The 21,421-nt window shown below is 53.1% G+C and overlaps 1 protein-coding gene across 1 annotated transcript; it reads left to right on the forward strand.

The window, feature by feature from the left end:
* Positions 1 to 2,495: 2,495 nt before the first annotated feature.
* RBCK1 (RANBP2-type and C3HC4-type zinc finger containing 1) lies at positions 2,496 to 20,796 on the forward strand. Its single transcript, XM_037044253.1, has 12 exons — positions 2,496 to 3,184; positions 4,228 to 4,372; positions 11,321 to 11,414; positions 11,533 to 11,731; positions 12,834 to 12,955; positions 13,040 to 13,213; positions 14,278 to 14,438; positions 15,413 to 15,524; positions 17,477 to 17,656; positions 18,325 to 18,423; positions 18,762 to 18,905; positions 20,103 to 20,796. Exons 1-12 carry the CDS (start codon positions 3,163 to 3,165, stop codon positions 20,181 to 20,183), a joined length of 1,533 nt encoding a protein of 510 aa, XP_036900148.1. The 5' UTR covers positions 2,496 to 3,162; the 3' UTR covers positions 20,184 to 20,796.
* Positions 20,797 to 21,421: the final 625 nt, after the last annotated feature.

Here is a 21,421-nt window from a genome sequence, read left to right on the forward strand (position 1 = left end):
CCATGATCCCTTAGTTCACAGGCCCACACTCAATCCACTGAGCTACACCAGCCAGGGCTGAGTGGACTTTCTTGAAAGTCTCTCCTCCAGCTCCATCGAGCCTTTGACGGAAGCCCCAGTGAAAACCTTAACTACACTGTCACGAGAGACTTTTTTAGTCAAATGACATAACTATTCCCAAACTCTTAACCCCTAGAAACTGTTGTTTTAAGCTACTCAGTTTTAGGATAATTTGTCACTTATCAGTAACGAATAACTGATACAGAGTCTTGCAGAAACCCCACAGGGGAGGGACCGTGATAGTCGCTGTTGTATGGAGAGAAAAACTGAGGCCCAGAGAGGTGGGATGTCCAAAGTGGCTACCAGCTCCACCCTTGAAGATCCAAGGCGAAGACCAGAACACTGGAAAGTACGTTATCTGCTCCAAATACAAATTCGTGCAGGTGACCTCAGGGCTGAAGGGAACAAGACCACCACAAGCCAGCAGAATCAGCAGAAGAAACAAGGCAACAGGAGTGAGAACTGGCAGACACAGACATCCAGAGTTTGGAGAGGGATATTATCAGACACAGATGACAAAACAGAAATGTTTACTAACAGGGCTTACACGAAGAAGAAGCTTGAGCCCTGGTTGGTGTGGCTCAGTGGATTGAGCGCCAGCCTGTGATGAGGAAGTTCGCTGGTTCAATTCCTAGTCAGGCAGGTGCCTGGGTTGCAGGCTAGATCTCCAGTAGGGGGTGTGCGAAAGACAACTACACACAGATGTTTTCTCTCCCTCTTTCTCCCTCCCTTCCCCTCTCTCTGAAAATAAATACATAAAACCAAAAAAAGAAAAATGCTTAAATAAATAAAAACCATTACATTGTACACTTTAGATAGGTGAATCTTATAGTTAATAAATTATATCGCAATAAAGCTGTTTTAAAAAAGAACAGCAGTCAGTCACACTGGCAGGTGGTGATGTCTCCACGGCAACCATGGAAGCTAAAGGAAAATGAATGGAATGCTGCCATCTTTACGATGCCAGAATGCCAGCTAGAATTCTATCCCAGGTAGAAATGCTCACTCCCAGGGATTCTGAGTCAGTTGATCTGAGATGTGGCTTGGGCTATAAGGTTTTTAAAAGCTCCCCCGGGGAAATCAAAAGTATGGCCCAGCCCTGGCTGGTGTAGCTCAGTGGATTGAGCGTGGGCCTGCGAATCAGAGGATCGCAGTTCGATTCCCAGTCAGGGCACATGCCTGGGTTGCAGGCCAGTTCCCTGCAGGCCAACTCCCAGCAGGGGACGCAGGAAAGGCAACCATACACTGATGTTTCTCTCCCTCTCTCCTTCCCTTCCCCTGTAAAGATAAATAAATTAAAAAAATCTTTTAAAAAAAAGTACGGCCCAGGTTGAAAACCTCTTTTAAGGGGTGTGTTTCAGGCAAAAGGAAAGTGATACCAGATGAAAGTCTGAGATTCATTCACTCAACATAGAATCCGTTAAGCATCAGGAACACAGCAGGGAGCAAAACAGACAAAAGCCCCTGCCCTCTAGAAGAGAGAAAAGGACCAAAAACAAGGTAAGTAAGTAAAATTTGCTGCTAGATAGTAATTCATGATTTGGGGGAAAATGAAGCCAGGAAGGGTGAAATGCTGGGTGTAGATGTAAATTTCACCTTGCATGTGAAATTTCAGATAGAAAGGACAGGGAAAACGTTTGGATAAAAACCAAAATAAAGGGAGAGAGCAAGCCAAGAAGATATGTGGATTACGGTAAATGCAATCCACAAATGTTCTAGGACTCAGGCCACCGGGGCTTGAATGGAGTGAGCCAGGGGATAGCAGTCAAAGAAAGAGGAGGCGGTTTCAAGCTTTTACTGAACTTTTGAGTGAGATGGAAGCCATGGGGAGAGTTTTGAGGAGCGACAGAGTTTGATGTACACTCTAGCAGGACCCTCTGGCAGCTGAGTGGAAAATGGGACTATAGGGGCCAAAAGGAGAAGCAAGGAGCCCAAAGAGGAGACTGTAAAACACCCGAGGAGAAACGATGAACAGCGGGATGGGGTGTGGAGGTGAGAGGTGACAGATTCTGGATCTATTCTGAAGGGGGACCCCACAGGACCTGAAGATCTATGGGATGAGGAGTGGGAGGAAAATAAGGGGCAGTTGTCCCGACGATGCCGAGAGGCTCCAGCGCGCGGCAGGCAAACGCAAACTCCACTAGCGGCCCAGTAAACAGGTGGAGAGTGATCGCCGAGGGGAGACAGAATCTGGCTGGCTGAGGGTGGCTTCAGAAGCCCGCCAGGCCTGAATTCAAACCCGACTCTGTGGCCTCGCGCAGTTCTTATACCGAGGCTCCGTTTCTTCTTCCGCACACCTTGCGAAGGACCGGGTCTGCGCACCCTCGTGCCGGCGGCTCCGCCCGCTTGTCCAATCCCGCCCGGCCGCTGCCCCGCCCCTGCCCCTCCCCACCCCTTCACACGGGACGGAAGGGCTGGCGGGCCCCGCAGGAGAGTGGGGGTCGCAGAGTCGGGAGTCACTTGGGGGTGGGGTAAGGCTGCCCCGGGCGGACAGGTTGAGCGCCCGGGGCCGCGGTGGACTGGGGCAGGGCAGCGTGTGCCACCAACTGCCTAGGGTGGCCGGGCGCGGGGACGGGAGGGGGTAGGGTGTCCCGGATCCTGTGACAATCTCCCGCCCCCACTTCCGGGGCCGCCACTTTCACTTTCTCTTCCGCCGAAACCGCTCCCCTCCTCCCGACTCGCTGGGGCTGGAGGGCAGGGAGTTTGGCTGAAATCCCGGGCGCCGGGGCGCTCCCAGCGGGGAGAAGTGGGGGCCCTGCCCGGGGCTTTCCAGAGTCCCGGCTGTGCGGTGTGCCCCCCCCCCCCCACGCCAGGCCTGTCCCGTTTTTTTTGGTCGCCCTTTGCGGGCTTGGGTCGGTACCTCCTGCTCTTTCACCTGCCACGCAGGTTCGCGAGTTGTCCCCTAGCCCAGCCCCAGGCCCTGGTCCTCGGGTAGTGTGATGCTACCCGATTGCTGCGGGGGACACCGAGGCACAAAGGGGGGTTGGGCTACGCTGGAGGCCACTGGCCGGGGCTTAGTTGCTCCCTCTGCCTGGTGACCTGGAGATAGCATTTCCCCGGAGCTAGAGCCCCGTCCTGGGGTGATGGGAGCAACCACACCAGATGGACGAGAAGACCAAGAAAGGTGGGCACAGCCTGGATGCGACTGGGAAACTTCGGGTGGAAGGTTGACCCTGCCAGGACCCTGCCTCCCCTGCCAAGATAGGCCTGGGAGGAGGGCTTTAACCCTGGTCTTCCTCTGCCCACTTGCCCTTCAGTTTCCTCCCTGGGGGCCCTATTACTGTCAGAGTTGTCTGGTCATTCATTGCTGTGGTGCCCCGAGGCCTCCGTGCGCCAGCGCTGGGCTGAGATTGGAGGTCCCAGAGGGCACAGGAAACTTCCCAAGCTGGTGGGGGAGACAGACCTCACTGATCTGAATACCAAGGGTCCCCTCTAGTCCCCTCCACCTTGTGTTGTAGAACCTAAGTCACCACCCTGCTCAGAAATCCTCCTGTGCTTCTCTGTATTCTTTGAACAAAGCCCAGAGTCCTTGGGTGGCAGGCAGGGCCCTGCTGGTTGGCTGGCCTCACACGGCCTTCCTCCCTTCACCCCCTTGCTTACTCTGCTGGAGCCCCACTGGCTTTTTCTGATCTAATCCAACCACTTCTTGCTTGAGGCCTTTGCACTTACCTGGAACACACTTCCCGATTGGGTCTGGAAAGATCCAGTTTCTCCTCTTTCAGGGCTCAGCTTCAAGGTCACCTCCTCCTAGAAGCCTTCCCCGATTTCCTTGCCCTGTTTATTTTGTTGCCAACATGCACCATAATCTGCTTTTCTCTTAAGAAACATGTCTGTCTTCTCACCAGGATGAAAGATCCTGTTTATGTAATTCACTTGCTGAATCCCACTTTCTAGGACAGTGGCTGGCACACAGGAGCTTAGTAAGTTCTCATCAGCGAAATGAATGGCAGGAAGGGGGACTTGGGGAGGAATATGAAGGAAAAACAGAACTAAATGAGCAGGCAAGGGGGACTGGGGAGTATCAGAGAAGTCTTCCCAGGATATGTAGGAGTTCACCAGAAGACAGAAGCAGCAGCCTGTGCAAAGGATCACCTCCTGCTTCTATCCTCACCTCCAGCTCCTGAAAAATAAACTGTTTTAACTTGCTTCCCCTGTGTTGAATTTTAGCCGAGGAGATGGCCCTGAGACTTGCCCGAGCAGTGGCCGGTGGGGACGAACAGGTGGCTATGCAGTGTGCCATCTGGCTGGCAGAGCAACGTGTACCCCTGAGAATGCAACTGAAGCCGGAGGTGTCCCCAACACAGGACGTCAGGTGAGGAGTGCGGGGCTGGCCCGGGACACAGGGCCTGCTGAAGCCCAGGGGGCTGTAATGTGTTCCTGCCAGTAGAACAGTGACTCGCTTTTATTTTTCTCTTTCACAGAATTTATTTTATACCTGTTATACCAAACAGCAGTTTAAAAATTGACATGGGAAACTCCCTGATAAGATAAAGACAAAGGTGTTTATCTTACAAGAAATGAGATATATCACCACTTACAATTGTCAAAAAACTACTGCACTTGAACTTTCATAATTTTTAAAAATTATTTATTTATTTAAATCCTCACCCAAGGATGTGTTTATTGATTTGAGAGAGAGAGAGAGAGAGAGAGAGAGAGAAACATCGATGTGAGAGAGAAACATCCATCAGTTGCCTCCTGCACACTCCCTAACTAGGGATTGAACCTGCAACCTTTTGGGGAGTATGGGAAGCTGCTTTGACCATCTGAGCCACTCAGCCAGGGCTAAATTTTTTATTTATTGATTGATTTTTTTTTGGAGAGAGAGAAGGAGAGAAACATTGATCTGTTGTTCCACTTATGCATTCATTAGATCGATTCTTGTATGTGTCCTAACAGGGGATCGAACCTGCACCTTGATGTATCAGGACGGTGCTCTAACCAACTGAGCTACGTGGCCAGAGCTGACTTTCACGATATGACAATGCATTCGTGAAACAATCTGAAGACAAGTAGTTTTAGCAAATTAGAGAACATTTTTTAAGCAGACATGACAGCCCTACATTGTTTATTGGGTAAGAATTTTTTAAACTTCACTTACATTAGCAGTAATGGTGAAGCTGGAGAGCATTGCTCCGTCGCCGAGCTGCACCGCGAGAACTGCCAATAACGTGGGGGAGGTCGAGGCCTTTTCCAAGGTGCAGGTGTTGGCCCTCGCCTCTCCCCGTGCTTGTGGACTAGTTGGGTGGTCGATTGGGTGTCAGGGTTCCTTCTGATAGCCTTGAGGGATGGGTCAGTGAGAATAAACTGAAGGATGTGTATGGGGGCACCTCACCAACGCAGCAAGGGCGCAGGGCCTGCAGAATCCAGCTAGAACAGTCATTCTTACTGACAGGTTCTGGTGTCAGGAGACCTGCCTTCCAACCCCAACGCTGGCACTGATCAACTTTGAGGTCGAGGGCAGGTCATTTCACTGCTCAGCGTTTCCATCTCTGTCGTTTGAAAAATGGGGCATAGTATCTGTCTTCTGGGGTTGTTAGGGGTGGATTAGGATGTTAGGTCTCCTATTGTAGAAAAACGCATAATCGCAGTGGCATAAAGGAGTTTAATGGCAGGCAGTCCAGGTGTGGAGGCTGCTCCCGCGGGCCTCAGAGCCTCATGCCTTTCCTCTCTTGTTGTTCTGCCCTTCGTGGCCCCCATTCTGAGGTTCACATCTTGATCCGAAATGGTCACTCCAGTTCCAGTCATCACATCAGCATCCTTACCAGCAGGAAGGAGGAAGGGAAGAAAGGCCACCCCTCCCACACTTCTTTGAAGAGCACAGCTCAGAAAGTTACACGCACTTCTTCCTCGTAATTCCTGTAGACCAGCCTTACCCCCTAGCCTGGAGGGAGGGTGTGATATATAGCCAGGGAGACAGCAAGAATGCAGAGGTTCTCGCTCTGGCCACTCAGTTGGTCAGAGTGTTGTCCCGACACGCCAAGGTTGTGGCTCGATCCCCAGTCCGGGCACTTATGGGGATCACCCAATGAATGCATGAGTAAGTGGAGTATCAAACCCATGTTTCTCTCTCTCTCAAAAAAACAATAAATAAAAAAATTTTAACGAAAGAAAAGGAATTCAGGCTTTCTGATAGCAAGAGAAGAGAAGATGGATACCGTTAATCCTGTTAGTCGTTGTCCCAGGAGACCTGTGGAACAGAGCTGGCCGGGGTTTGGTGGGGATGGCACCGAGTCTCTAGGTCGATTGGCCATTTTGTGTGAAAGTGACTATTTACGTAGCCTCTTCAACTTGGTGTATCCACCTGGGACAGCACCTGTGTTGTCTCTGTTATGAAAATACAGAATGTGGCAAACTCCTCTCGCCTCTCCTTTTCCTGACTGATTTCTGTGGGAGTGCTGTGGTAGAAGTCTTCCCAGTTGGCCCCACCTGCTCCCTCCAGTTAAACCACACCGGGGTTTCTGCTGTGAAGCATACTGCTGCAGCGCTGCCCGGTGTGGCTCAGCTGGGTGGGAGTCGTCGGTGAGGTCGCCAGTTCGATTCCCGGTCAGGGCATGTGCCCGGGTTGCAGATTCTACCCCCAGGAGCGGTGTGTATAGAAGGCAGACAATCGATGTTTGTCTCTCATCTCTGTTTATCTCCCTCTCCTTCTCCCTCCTTTCCCCTCTCTATATGATATATACATATTGATTTTATATGTGATATATATGTATATAACATACTGCTGCACCACAGCTTTGCTTATAGCCATTGTATTTGTTATTGTAATAACATAATATAATTAACTGTTATATTAATCAATAAAGTGTAAGTGCCAGAAGAGAAGTGTTTCTGTGAAAAATAAGCTGATGGCTTTAGAAAGACAACAGAGAGACACGTTGCCAAAAAAAACACTTAACACCCTAGGGTGAGGCAGTTGTAAGAAAAAATGGTAAAAATCCAGAAGAGTTCTGTACTGAGATGCTTTGAGAGTATTTTGAAGTTTTTGCTCCACTTTAAAGAAAAGGCTGACTTCCAGCCAAGACGGAAGCATAGGAAGACACACTGTGCCTCCTCGCACAACCAAAATTAAGGACAACAAAAATTTAGAAACAAAAAAGCACCCAGAACTGACAGGAAATTGAACTGTATGGAAGTCCGACAACCATTCATCCAGACCAGTAAGAGCGGTGAAGTCGGCGGCTGGCAGAGAGGGATTGCAGCAGGAAAAAGTGGTGACTAGCGGACCCAGGCACACAGGCAGCGGTTGGCAGACCCTGGCATGGGGAGGCAACAGGCAGACCCAGTGAGGCGCGCAAGGCGGCTGGCTGTTCATGGTCACACATTCATGTGCAGATAAACCAGGCGAAAACGAGGAGCGAGAAAGACCACACCACCCAGGGCTCCAGCGACGGGAAATAAAGCCTAAAAACACCAATTGAAAACACCTGTGGGGGTTGGGGTGGCAGTGGGAGAAACTCCCAGCCTCACAGGAGAGTTCATTGGAGAGACCCACAGGATTCTAGAACGTACGCAAGCCCACCCACCCAGGAACCAGCAACAGAAGGGCCCGATTTGCTTGTGGGAAAGGGCAGAAGGGACTGAACTTCAACAGAATGGAGCAAGCGCTATTGTCCCCTCTCTGACCCTGCCCCCACACACAGCATCACAACCCAGCAACTGGGTCGACTCTGCCTGATGAACACCTGTTACTTGTACGTAACAGGCGCGACCAGACCAAAAAAATGGTTCAAATGGAAGGACAGATCAAAGCCCCACAGCCATTACATCTCAGCAACCAAGAGATAGCCAATCTGTCTGGTGCACAGTTCAAAGCACTGGTGATCAGCCCTGGCTGGTGTGGCTCAGTGGATGGAGTGCGGGCCTGTGAACCACACAATCGTGGTTTGGTTCCCAGTCAGGGCACATGCCTGGGTTGCAGGTCAGTTCCCAGCAGAGGCAACCGTACATTGATATTTCTCTCCTTCTCTCCTTCCCTTCCTCTGAAAAAAAAACCAAAAACCAAAAAAAAAAAAGCACTGGTGATCAGGATGCTCACAGAATTGGTTGATTTTGGTTGCAAATTACATGCAAAAATGAAGGCTACACTAAGTGAAATGAAGGGAAATGCACAGGGAACTAATACTGATGGGAAGAAAACTGGGACTCAAATCAATGGGGTGAACCAGAAGGAAGAAAAAAACAACCAAACAGAAAAGAATGAAAAAACAAGAATTCAAAAAATGAAGGGAGGCTTAGGAACCTCCAGGACATCTTTAAACATTCCAATATCCAAATTATAGGGGTACCAGAGGGGGAAGAGGAAGAGCAACACATGGAAAACATATTTGAACAAATAATAAAGAAGAACTTCCCCAGTCTGGCAAAGGAAATAGGCTTCCAGGAAATCCAGGAAGCTCAGAGAGTCCCAAAGAAGGTGGACCCAAGAAGGAACACACCAAAGCACATCATAATTACATTAGCCAAGATTAAAATGAAGGAGAGCATCCTAGAAGCAGCAAGAGATAAGGGGACAGTCACCTACAAAGGAGTTCCCATCAGACTGTCATCTGATTTTTCAAGAGACCTTACAGGCAAGAAGGGGCTGGAAAGAAGTATTCCAAGTCACGAAAGGCAAGGACCTACATCCAAGATTGCTCTATCCAGTAAAGCTTTCATTTAGAATGGAAGGGCAGATAAAGTGCTTCTCAGATAAAGTCAAATTCAAGGAGTTCATCATCACCAAGCCTTTATTATATGAAATGTTAAAGGAACTTATCTAAGAAGAAAGATAAAAAATATGAACAGTGAAAGGACAGCAAACTCAGTTATTAACAATCGCACCTAAAACAAAAGCAAACCAAGAGGACAGCTAGTTCAGGAGCAGAACCATAGAAATGGAGATCACATAGAGGGTTAGCAACAGGGGAGTGGGAGGAGGAGAAGTGGGGAGAAGGTACAGAAAATAAGTAGCATAGACGGTGGGGAGAAAATAGACAGGGGGCAGCAAGAATAGGGGAATTACAGAATCTAAAGAACTTGTGACACATGGACATAAAGGGGGGAATGGTGGGGGAGGGGTGTGCAGGGTGGAGGGGAATGAAGGGGGAAAATGAGACAGCTGTAATAGCATAATCAATAAAATATATTTTTAAAAAAATAAAAGAAAGAAAAAGTTGATACTGCAAAGCATGGCCTATGTATAATGGGTGTGGTTCATCCAAAAATGAAAATCCTGGGGAAACTCCAGTGGCAGATTTGCACTCAAAGAGCAGCCATAGCCGTTCACCGGGAGAGCGGCAGGCGGCTGTGTGTTTGTGACTTGTGAGGTGGAGTGAAGCGTTGAAGCTTTAATGAATTTTCTGATTAAACTGATCATTATGACTGATGACATTGGATATGAGAGCTCCAATTATATTTTTTGTCATTGGTACTAAAGTTATAGCTTGTAGCTTCTGAGTTGTTTTTTTTTTTTAAACTGTAATGAAGGCATCTATGCTTTGCTTCTAGGTTGATTCTAAAAATCTAAACCCACCAAAATAGCATGTATAGTACTTGAATTTTGGCATTTTATTCACTGTAGGATAAGTAGTGCAGTGGAAAATGTATGCACTTTTTAAAAATATATATGCTTTTTATTATATTTTTCCCATTACCATTTAGTCCCCTTCTACCCACTCGCCCTCAGCAGTCACCACACTGTTGTCCGTGTCTCTGAGTCCTTTTTCCTGTTTGTGCCATCCCTCCACCCACAACCTTCCCGTCCTGACTAGCCGTCATCTGCTCTCCATTTATGAGTCTGTCTCCGTTTTCCTGGCTGGTTAGTTCATTAGATTCCACAGATGAGTGAAGTCACACAGTATTTGTCTTTCTCTGACTGGCTTCTCTCATTTAGCGTTAATACCATCCAGGTCTATCCATACCGATGCAAAGGGTAAAACTTTCTTCTTTTTTTAATCCGAGTAGAATTCCATTATGTGAATGTCCCATAGTTGTTTCATCCACTTGTGTATTGTATTAATGGACACTTGGGCTGAAAATATATGCACTTTTTTAAAAGATTTTATTTATTTATCTTTAGAGGGGAAGGGAAGGAGAGAAAGAGAGAAATATCAAAGTATGGTTGCCTCTCGTGAGTCCCCTGCTGGGAACTGGCCTGCAACCCAGGCATGTGCCCTGACTGGGAATTGAACCTTGATCGTGTGGTTCGCAGGCCCGTGCTCAATCCACTGAGCTACACCAGCCAGGGCCTAAAAATGTGTGCACTTTTATGTTTCACATGTTTCAATGGTGAAGGTCAGGCCTCTTAATTTCCTTTTAGTTCTCCATTCTCCTGGATCAGACTCAGTCAGCTATTTGTATTTCTTTTATTTCAAACACTTTTAAAAAGATTTTATGTATTTATTTTTAGAGAGGGGAAGGGTGAGAGAAAGCAAGGGAAAGAAACATCAATGTGTGGTTAGCTCTCGTGTGCCCCTTACTGGGGACCTGGCCTGCAACCCAGGCATGTGCCCTGACTGGGAGTGGAACCAGTGACCCTTTGGTTCACAGGCCAGCACTCAATCCACTGAACCACACCAGCCAGGGCTAGTTCCAAAATTTCATATGGGAAAGTGGATGGTAAACTTTTGAAGTCTTTACATGTCTAAAAATTTCTGTTTTACTATCACTTCATTGATAGTTGGCTGATAGGATCCCGCAGACGGTTGGTGTTGAAAGCCACTTTCTCTGGCATAGAACTGTTGGGATTGAAATCCTGCCTCTAACACTTACTAAGTAACCGCTTCCTCTGCTTCCTAACAGAGTCAGCCAGCCTGTCTGTCGCTCATGTTTTCATCTGTAAACTAGGGACGACAACAGTGCTGCCCCATGGGTGTGTGGAGAGGATTGAATGAGTTAGGACATGTGGAGTGCTTTGCAGAGGCTTGGCGTATAGTAAAAAATAGCTGGGGCGGCCTGGCTAAGGAGCAAGGGAGAGAGGGATAGAAGTGGCTGGAGAGGTGGTGAGGGGCCAGGTCCCAGAGGCCTTTGCGCGCACCATGAGTGCGGATTTTATTCTAGGAGCAGCGTGGAGCCACTGGAGGGGCTTCAGCAGGGGGTTCTTATAAAGGAGGAAGCACGGGAGTGTCAGAATCCAGGAGAGAGGCCCCTCACACTGCCTGGGGGCTCATGTGTGTGCATGTATGTGATGCACAGGTGTGCAAACACGCCCACGCTGAGAACTGGTTGCTGAGGTCGGACCTGCAGCCAGAGTCCTTGTTGCCACCCCCATTCTCTGCAGGCTGTGGGTGAAGGTGGAAGATGCTCAGATGCACACTGTCACCATCTGGCTCACGGTGCATCCTGACATGACAGTGGCTTCCCTCAAGGACATGGTGAGTGAGGGGGCTGAAGGGAGACATCAGGGCGGAGGCTTCCCATTGCGCTCCGACTGTACCTGGTCCCTTTCCCGCCCCCTCCCTCCTCCCCCTCCCCCTCCCCCTCCCCCACCAGGTGTTCCTGGACTATGGCTTCCCAGCGGCCCTGCAGCGGTGGGTGATCGGGCAGCGGTTGGCCCGGGACCAGGAGACACTCCACTCCCACGGGGTGCGGCGGAATGGCGACCGCGCCTACCTCTACCTGCTGTCAGCCCGCAACACCTCACTGAGCCCCCAGGAGCTGCAGCGGGAGCGCCAGCTGCGGATGCTGGAAGGTGAGGCTCCGCTCTCGGGTGAGGACAGGACTCCCCTGAGGTCATGGGGCTAGACTGGAGGGTCTCACCCATAGTGGAGAAGGGAGGACAAAGGACACCCCAGGAGGGAGTCATTCCGGGGTCCATTTTGGGGACAGCGGCCCAGGGGAGAGGGGCTGAGTTTCGTCCTGGCTCTGGCATTTATCAGCTCTGTGGCCTTAGGTAAGGCCTGTCTTGTCTTTGCTCATTAGTTTTCTAAATATGTAAAGTAGATAAGATGATAATCACTAGTGTTTCCATTTTGTACTTCCTATTTTAAAATAGTTCCAACCTACAGAAAAGTTACAAAATTGTACACAGAACTGTATAACAGATTCCCACGAACCTTGGGTGTGGGTTCCCCAGATGTTAACATTTTACTGTATTTGTTCTGCTGTATCATTCTGTCCATAGTGTTATTTATAACGTTTGTTTGGGAGCATGTAAGTAATTTTTTCCTGAACTGTTTTGGGGGGTGGTGCAGACAAGAAGGCCCTCTCCCACAAATCTTTTGGCGTGTGTTTCCTGTAAAAAGAAGACCCGTTTTCTTATGTGGCCACAGACAGCTATCAGGCTGCGAAAACGGGCACTGAGGCAGCGCCGTTACCGTGCTGCCCTTTGTAACAACAGCCCAGGGCTCTCTCCCGGTCTCCTCTAGTCTTTGGTGCCCTCAGTTTTCCCCTAACCCTCCTATACTGGTGTTTTGCGTCCAGGCCAGTTCTTTGGTTTTGGTCCAGTGTCTCTTCACAAATGGATCAGTCAGCATTTTGGCGGGACCACCTGAGGAGTGGTGTTTGTCCTCCTGGGTGCATCACTTCCGGGCCCAGGAGGTAGGTTGTTAGGCAGGGTTTTCAGCCCTGAGGACACGGGAGCATTCTTGGGTGGCGGAGGGACTCTGACCCTGTGGACACCAGAACACTCAGCCAGGTCTGGGTCCACCCAGGGGACGAAGCTGGAGACTCATCCAGGGAAATGGGAGAGGATAGGAGGGGGCTTGCTGCAGGGTACAGGGTTCCTGGCTGACCAGAGAGTGTGGGCAAAGTAGGGTGCATGGATCCACCAGCCTCTCAACTGATCTTTCCAGATCTGGGCTTCAAGGACCTCACACTGCAGCCCAGGGGCCCATTGGAGCAGGCACCCTCGAAGCTTGGGGTCCCCCAGGAGCCTGGTCAAGGGCAGCCTGACACCACTCCGGAGCCCCCACCGGTAAGCTGTGCACCACCCCTGCGTTCCTTCCTCACGCTGCCCAAGACCCTCAGCGCACCGAGCTCACCAGCCCTTCATCCCCAGGTGGGCTGGCAGTGCCCCGGCTGCACCTTCATCAACAAGCCCACGCGTCCTGGCTGTGAGATGTGCTGCCGGGCACGGCCCGAGACCTACCAGGTACCCACCACGTACCAGCCAGACGCGGAGGAGCGAGCGCGGCTGGCCAGCGAGGAGGAGGCGCTGCGCCAGTACCAGCAGGTGGGCAGGGATGTCCCCAGACACCTGCAGACTGGACTGGGGGGCAGTGGCCAGGAAGGGAGGCTCCTGCACACTGCCACTTCTCCCCGCTTGTTGCCGTGCCCCCTCATGGACAAAGGGCAGGCGGCGACCCCTTCTCTTCACTGTGACCCTCCCTTGCTTGCTGGCTGTGCTGCCCATCCAGGCTAACATGCCCTGCCCCCTTGTAGGCTGTGGCTCCGCCCCTAGCTTTGACATACATATCAATTATGCACACAAGTGTACCTGGTAGGGACTCCAACACCCTGGCCGAGACCCTGACTGTGCCCCATCTGCCACTCCCTCGTCTGCCCGTGACCTAGCTCTGCTTCACTCAGCCTTGACCTTGCCCTGGACCCTACTATTCCCGACTGTCCTGCCTCTCTGGCTGTAGCCCACCCCTGATTTCCTCTGACCCCAGTACCTGACACCTCTCTGCTCCCTGGGAGGCTGACCCCACCCTCTGGCCTGCACCCTCTGGTCCCACCCCCAGTCTTGGCCCAAGGGCTGGTTCCACAGAGACACCTGCCCTTGAGTGTTCCCCGTTCAGGTCAGATGCCCCGTCCTCCATCTGCACTCCTTGGACCTGGTGCTGCCCTTGCCCTCCCCAGCCATGAAATCACTCCTGGTGCCATCTGCAACCTTGGCCTGGCCCATCCTCTCTGCTGCCCTGCTCTGCTCCCTAACTTTATCACTTCTTCTTCCCATACCTTTGACTTACTCAGTGCTCCACCCCCATCCCCTGGCCAGCCCCAACCCCACCCAGCTTGGCAGAAATGGGAGCCCTGTTGCCTCTGACCCCCTTTCCCTACCACTATTACCACCATTGCTCCTTTGCCTGGCTTGACCCCTGATTGCAGTCCCAACTTGCTTCTGCCCTGGGTCCTGCCCTTCCCAGAGGCTCTGGCTCACGCCCACTGCCTGGCCACCCACACCCCTGCCCAGGGAATCTTGACTGTCTCCCAGCCTTGTTCCCATTGGGGATCTGACCAAGCCCCTGGTCCTGGCCACTTCCTGGTCTGACCAGCCCCACCCCCTGTGCCCAGCGGAAGCAGCAGCAGCAGGAGGGGAACTACCTGCAGCACATCCAGCTGGATCAGAGGAGCCTGGTGCTGAACACGGAGCCCACCGAGTGCCCTGTGTGCTACTCGACGCTGGCGCCCGGCGAGGCTGTGGTGCTGCGGGAGTGCCTGCACACCTTCTGCAGGTGCGGTCCTACCCCCAGCTAAGTGTTGGTCCCAGCCACCAATTAACCAGGGCAGAAAGCGGGTGGGTGCTGTGCTCACATCTCATTGGACACCCACAAAACCCTGCCAGGTAGGCCCTGCCTCCCCATTTTGTGGGGGAGGCATTGAGGTGCAGAGAGGCCCCACGGCTCAGGCGTCCTGGCTCCAGCACCTGCGCCCCTCACTACTTCTGACCCAGGCCTGTGCAGGGGCATTGAGGCCCTGGCTGCCTGAGCCAGCCCCTCACCCTGCACCCGGCTGGTGGGCAGCCTTCCCCCTTCCGAGCCTTTGCTCCTGGCCCCTCCATCCCAGGCTGTGGAGAGCACATCCTGCTGTTTGGTGAGCAGCCCCTGGGTGCCAGGGACTGTGCTCGGCCTGGGGATCCAGGAGGGACCGAAAAGTTCAGTTACTGCCTTCTGGAGTTGACATTCCAGTGGGGACGCCAATTATTCATTCAGTGATCACTGATGTAATTGCAAATTGTGACAAATGCCTGGTACCAGTGGACTGTGGTGAAGGAGCTGGTCCCTGACCCAGCAGGGTGGTGGGGAAGCCCTGGAGGCAGCTGGTGTGGGTGTGTGCCTGGCCAGTCTGCAGGAACGAGGGTGCGGTGTGGCTGGGGCAGAGGGGTGGACCGAGGCGTTAGGAAGGCGAGTCAAGGGGGCTCTCGTGAGTGCAGTTAGGGGCTTGGGCTTGTTCTGAGCCTGATGGGATGGCAGTCACTAGGAAGGGACGTGGTGGACACAGGGAGCCCAGGAGGAGGCTACTGCAGTCCTCCAGGCAGTCGGGGATGGAGACCTGGACGGGAGCAGTGGGGTGGGCAGCAGTTGGGGCCGTGGTGACAGGTTGGTGGGAGGGACAGGGAGGAAGGGAAGTGCTGAGGTGAAGCCCACCTGTCCCGATGGGTGGGTGAGGTTCAGGTGACCCTCACCTCTGTTCTGTCCCCTGCCCCCAGGGAGTGTCTGCAGGGCACCATCCGCAACAGCCAGGAGGCCGAGGTCGCCTGCCCCTTCATCGACAACACCTACTCGTGCTCGGGCAAGCTGCTGGAGAGGGAGATCCGGGCGGTAAGCCCGGGAGCTGGGTCACCCGAACTGGGAGCTGGGCCCGGAGCTGGCAGGTGGGAGCTGGCTTGGGATGCTGGGGACCCAAGCAGTGAACAGGACAGGAAATGAGGGAGACAGTTAGTCAAGAAAACCCCCCTTATGAAGGAGAGACAGCCAAGCAGTTAACAGTGGGCCTGGGGGACCTCCAGTCAGATGCTCAGCCTCCTGGTGCCTCTGGTTAAAGTGAAAGTCGGTTAGTTTCTGTTTCAAGCGTGGTGCAGTTGGCAGCAGAGGGACTGTGCGGAGGATGTAGAGTGGTGCTCCACCCAGTAAGCCCCGGTCAGCTTTCGCTGGGTAGCAGGTCCCTCAGACTCAGTGGCTTAAAATAACCACCATTTCTTTAGCTCATGAGTCTGCAAGTTAGTAATTTTGGTTGGGCTTATCTGGATGATTCTTCTGGTCCAGGCGGAGCCTAGCTGATCTCATCCGGGCTTAGCTGGTGGGTCAGCTGTCCTGGACTGACATATGATGACCTCATCTGTGACGGCCGGGACGACTGTGCCTCTTCCCACGGAGGCCTCCCTTCTTCCGGCAGGCTGGCCAGGCTGCTCCCCTGGTGTGTCAGAGTTCCGAGAGCAGCCAGTGGGGAGCCCCGGGGCAAGAGTGCTTTCCAAGTGTGCACCTTTCACACTTGCTGCTGTTCCACTAAAGCAAGTCACATGCTCAAGGCCAGATTCTGTGCATGAGGGGACCACCCACGAGTGTGGAGTCAGGGAGACGTGAACAAATTGGGGCCATTCCTCCAGCAGTCTGCCACCATGCTGTCTGTCTGCACCTGCTTGTGTGTGTGCTGCTGTTACTGTTACTAACGGTATTACTGTCATGTTCCCTCCCTGACTGCTGGAGATCTCGAGCAGGTCCTCTCCCTTCCCTGGTCTCCCTTTCCCCAGTTGTAAAGTAGACTGTTTAGCTTGATTTATGGTTTTTATTATTATTTTTTAAAGATTTTTAAATAAGCATTCTTTTGTTTTTTAAAGATTTTATTTATTATTTATTTATTTTTAAAGAGGGGGCGGGGGGAGAAAGGGAAAGAAACAGCAATGTATGGTTGCCTCTCAAGCGCCCCCTACTGGGGACCTGGCTTGCACCCCAGGAGTGTGCCCTGACTGGGAATTGACCCTAGGACCCTTTGATTCGCAGGCCAGCGCTCACTCCACTGAGCCACGCCAGCCAGGGCTAAATCAACTTTATTAAGGTGTACTTGGCACCTTAATAAATAAGATGCACCCCTTGTAAGTGCAATTGGGTGAGTTTTGACAAATGTCTCTTGTAACCACCACCCCAATCAACATACAGAGGAGCACAGGCATGATTTTTATTTCATTATGACTGGCATAGACACAACAACTCTTGCTACTTGGCTACAAACTTCCTAAATAGTATAAATCTCTGGCATATCCTGTCTGTGCCTCCTCTGTTAATAATCCCAGTGTCTCAGTGTGTAAATAAGGTTTCAGGGAACCCTTTGCATAGTATCTCTTTCTCCTTAACATTGTTTTCTTAGTTGTCACATTGCTTTCTCAGAGTGACATGTACTGGGATGCTAGTTTGACCACATATCCTCTAGCATTGCTTGTTATCATTTTTGTCCATTTTTTCTTTTAGTTTTTTATTGTGGTAAAAATATATGAAATCTACCATATTAACCATTTTTAAATGTGTAGTTCTGTGGCATTAAGTATATCCACATTGTCAACAGTAAAAATAAAAGACAAAGCCATCATCACCGTCTGCCTTCAGAATTCTTAATCCACCTTCTGAATAGAGTTTTAAAATACTGATGTGAAGGAAAGAGCCTGGGGGCCGGATTGGACTTTACAGGTTGGGGGCTTCCAGGAGGGTGTTTGGTGGCCTGGAGGGCCGCCTGTCGGGTGTTCCGAACCCCGGAGACCAAGGCTGTGGTCCGTTGGCAGCTGCTGAGCCCCGAGGAGTACCAGCGGTTCCTGGACCTGGGTATCTCCATCGCCGAGAACCGCAGTGCCTTCAGCTACCACTGCAAGACCCTGGACTGCAAGGGCTGGTGCTTCTTCGAGGACGACGTCAATGAGTTCACCTGCCCCGTGTGTTTGCGCATCAACTGCCTGGTCTGCAAGGTGCGGCTGGGGACCCAATGCTGCCTGGTCATCCTGGTCCTGCCAGGAGCTCCCTGCCTGTCAGTGCTTGTTCCACCAAGGGCCTGACCGTCACGACTTAGAGCTGCACATCCTTGATGGTCCCTGGCCTGGGCCCCAACCTGAGCCTAAGCCTTGGCCCAAGCTCTGACCCTGGCCTGAGCCTTGACCCCGCACTAAGTCCCAACCCCTGCCCTACGCTGAGCTATGGCCCCAGACCCAGGCCTGTTGCTGCCCACCCCACCCCCTCACTCCCCGTTGCCTCTGCAGTTGATCATTAAGAGGATGGTGAGGAGGCAAGTCTGGGCCTGGACACCCCAGGCAGGCTCAGGCTCAGAGCGCTGGCCTTGCCTGAGGCCGAACTTAGCCAGGCACGAGGGGCCACAGCCTGGGTGAGGGGTGGTCTGGGGTTTCCGTGCCCATTAGGGCTTGACATAAATGGGTATAAATTATTATACATGCTGACCTCGACTTCACCTGCCTGGCCTCCGTGTCTCCTGTCAAATGGGGGTGTGGCTCAGAAAGCGAGGCCCTTCCAGACACAACACCTGGAGGCACTGCGTTCGTGCGTGTGTGGGTGCCTGTTGTGTTCCCCGCCTCTCCCAGATTCCTGCGGGGACCCTTCTCACCCGAGCCCCTCACTCTCGCAGGCCATCCACGAGAAGATGAACTGTAAGGAGTACCAGGACGACCTGGCCCTGCGGGCTCAGAATGACGTGGCCGCCCGGCAGACGACGGAGATGCTGAGGGTGAGGCTGGGGCAGGGCTGAAGGCCGGACATTGGAGTTCTGGGAGCCGGCAGGGGGGTGGGGGCTTCTCTGAAGGGCTGAGGTTCACGGGGCCCTGAGGCTCTGACCTCCCTGCTGGTGTCACTCGCATCTAGAGCTGGCACCTGGGATAGGTAGGTGCTCGGGTGGAGGGAGGAGGCCACAGCAACAAGTAGCCTAGGAGAGCGATGCCTCAACTCCGGGGGCAGGGTCTCCGGTTTCCCTCTGCAGCGGGGAGGGTGCCAGGTGGGGGCGGGGGCTGAGGCCGGGCAGCCGCTCTGCTGGCCCGAGGTCAGCCCCCGCTCTGCCCCCGCCCCCAGTCCATGCTGCAGCAGGGCGAGGCCATGCACTGCCCACAGTGCCGGATCGTGGTGCAGAAGAAGGACGGCTGCGACTGGATCCGCTGCACCGTCTGCCACACTGAGATCTGCTGGGTCACCAAGGGCCCGCGCTGGGGGCCGGGGGTGAGTCCTTGGGGAGCCGAGGCTCAGGACGGGTGTGGGGAGGGGGCCTTGCCCGAGAGTGAGGTTTGGCAAACTACAGCCCAGGGGCCAATCCAACCCCTGCCCTGTGATTGTAAGCTTGTGAAGTAAGAACATTTCTTACATTTTTTAACGGTTGAAAAATATCAAAAGAACATTTTGTGATGTGAAAATTATATGAAATCTGGCCCTGGCCAGATAGCTCAGTTGGTTAGAGTAATCAGCCTGATATGACTAAGGTTGCGGGTTCGATTCCCGGTCGGGGCACATACAAGACTCATCCACTGAGTACATGAATAAGTAGAACAACAAATTGATGTTTCTCTCTCTCCCCCTGCTTTCCTCTCCCTCTCTGAACATCAGTAAATTAAAAAATAAAATCGAAAACACATGATAGGAACCCTGAATGCCAGTGTCCATAGGGAGTTTTGGGGGGCACAGGCGTGCCCATTCCTTTGCGTAGGGTCTCTGGCTGCTTCGGCACTACGAAGGCAGAGACCGTGTGGCCTGCGAAGCCAGAACTAGCTGTCTGGCTCTTTACAGAAACAGGCTGTGCCCCTTGCCCTGGACGACAGCGATGAAGGGTTCGGTCTGGAGTCAGGTGGCTCGGGTGCCTGGCTCTGGCACACACGGGCTGTGTGGCTCTGGCTGTCACTGCCTTCTCTGAGCGTTAGTTTCTTCATCTGTAAAATGGAGGTGACAGCTGGGCCTGTCTCCCTCAGGCTGGTTGTTGGAATCCAATGAAAAGGTGTGAGGAAGGTGCTCAGCAGGGCGCCCCTCACGTTTTAAGCACTTCTTGTGTGGTGGCTGCCCAGGGGGTGTTCCTGGAGTTGGGGGGCTATGGCTGTTACAGACACGCAGGCCCTGATAGGGGGTGGGAGAGGGGATGGCCCTTTTTTGCTGCCAGTGTGCCAACCCTTACCAAATATGCAAAGGTCCCTCAGCACCTTTTCCTGCTCTGGGTTTGGGATAGGCAGCCGGAGGCCATGGAGTTGGGGTGCATAGAATGGCCTTCACAGTGGCCTCCATCAGGTCGCTGAGGCTGAGAGGACCAGCTGAGAAGTGGGGGGACCTGCCCAACAGCCTGGAGTGGAGTGTGCACTGTGTTGGGGTGTGATGGACTAGCAGGGTGGGGGCACTCTCTTCCCTGCCCTGACCTTCTCTTCCCCCATCCTCTAGGGCCCTGGAGACACCAGTGGGGGCTGCCGCTGCCGGATGAATGGGATTCCCTGCCACCCCAGCTGTCAGAACTGCCACTGAGATGCAGGTGGCCCCGTGCCCACGCTGACCCAGCCCCATGTCCACAAGCTGCTGTGGGAGAGGGCAGGTGCTTTGGCTCTGATTTCTGGTTCAGGAGATGCCTTTGTGCTTGGCTGAGACGGTCCCGTGGAGGCCAAGGCCCTGAGTTGCACAGATGGCCTTGTTTGCTACAGTGTTGCAAGCGCCCTGCCTGAGCTGGCCGTTATCCACAGCCGCCTCTGCCCCAGTGCCTTTGCCCTTCCCCTGAGACTTGCTGGCCAGACCTCTCATCTCTTCGTTGCGGCTCCCACTCTGCCTGACCCAGGCCTAAACACAGCCCTGGCCAGAGGCCTTGCGGGATGGAGCCCCTGAGAGCCCCGTGTGAGTCCATACACTCCCGCCCCCCACCGTCTCACACACTGGAGCACTCACACCTGCCACTTCCCACCGGCCTTCTAGGGCCGACCTTTCTCTGGCTTTGCTGTTGGAGGCCTGGGGCCCCTTGGAACTGCTGCTAATCCTATTCGGAGCCTAGAGGGAGAGCTGGCAGTTTCTGGAGCACAGCCTGCCTGGCCCAGGATCGCTGCTCCCTCTTTGCCACTGGTGTAAGCTAATTAAAGTGGTTTTCCAGGAAGGGGCAAATGTGATGTCTGTGAGAGGACACGGTCTGGGACTCTGCACCCAGGCAGGATCCCAGGCTCTCCAGGAACTGCAGCAGGAAGTGCATGCACGAGCTGCGTGGCCCCCTGTGCCCAGCTCGAGGTGGGCAGGGGGCTCCCCGGACCAGCGGGGTTTGCAGAGTGCCTGCCGGGAGTCCGCAAAGCAGGGCCTGTGGACCCGTGTGGGCTTGAGGGGTGGGAAGGGGCAGAGCGGCAGACAATGGAGGGCAGGAAAGGCTCGCTGCTCCCCCAGGCCGCTCAGGGGCCATCCAGGGTTGGGGAACAGACATGTCAGGATCAGGGGGAGCTGCTGCTGTTGAGGGGTGGGGTCGTCCATCCTGATTTTACCATCTTGGGCAAGATGTCACAGTGTCAGTCCACCAGTAGTCATTAGTCTCTTTTCTGTGCTGGTCAGAGGTCAGTCATACACAGTTCTGTGTGTCTGTTCTCTTAAGTCTTCACTGAAGTCTCAGACACACCCCCGCCCCTGGTGAGACCCAGGCTGATGCATCTGCGCCGTGGTGTGGATCATCACAAGGGGGGCGGGGCGTGTCTCTGCCATTCAAGGCCTGGACTCCGGGCTCCAGAAGTTGGGGCATG

Source organism: Sturnira hondurensis, unplaced genomic scaffold (assembly GCF_014824575.4).
Source record: "Sturnira hondurensis isolate 20B ecotype Veracruz unplaced genomic scaffold, ASM1482457v3 Scaffold0004136, whole genome shotgun sequence".
Lineage (NCBI taxonomy): Eukaryota > Metazoa > Chordata > Mammalia > Chiroptera > Phyllostomidae > Sturnira > Sturnira hondurensis.

What these genes read in the sequence shown, in the direction of transcription:
- RBCK1 (XM_037044253.1), top strand. Translation starts at nt 3,163, where the DNA reads ATGGACGAGAAGACCAAGAAAG. An exon ending in CCACTCCGGAGCCCCCACCG is followed by an intron (nt 12,956 to 13,039) that starts GTAAGCTGTGCA and finishes CTTCATCCCCAG; the next exon opens with GTGGGCTGGCAGTGCCCCGG. An exon ending in TCAACTGCCTGGTCTGCAAG is followed by an intron (nt 17,657 to 18,324) that starts GTGCGGCTGGGG and finishes TCACTCTCGCAG; the next exon opens with GCCATCCACGAGAAGATGAA.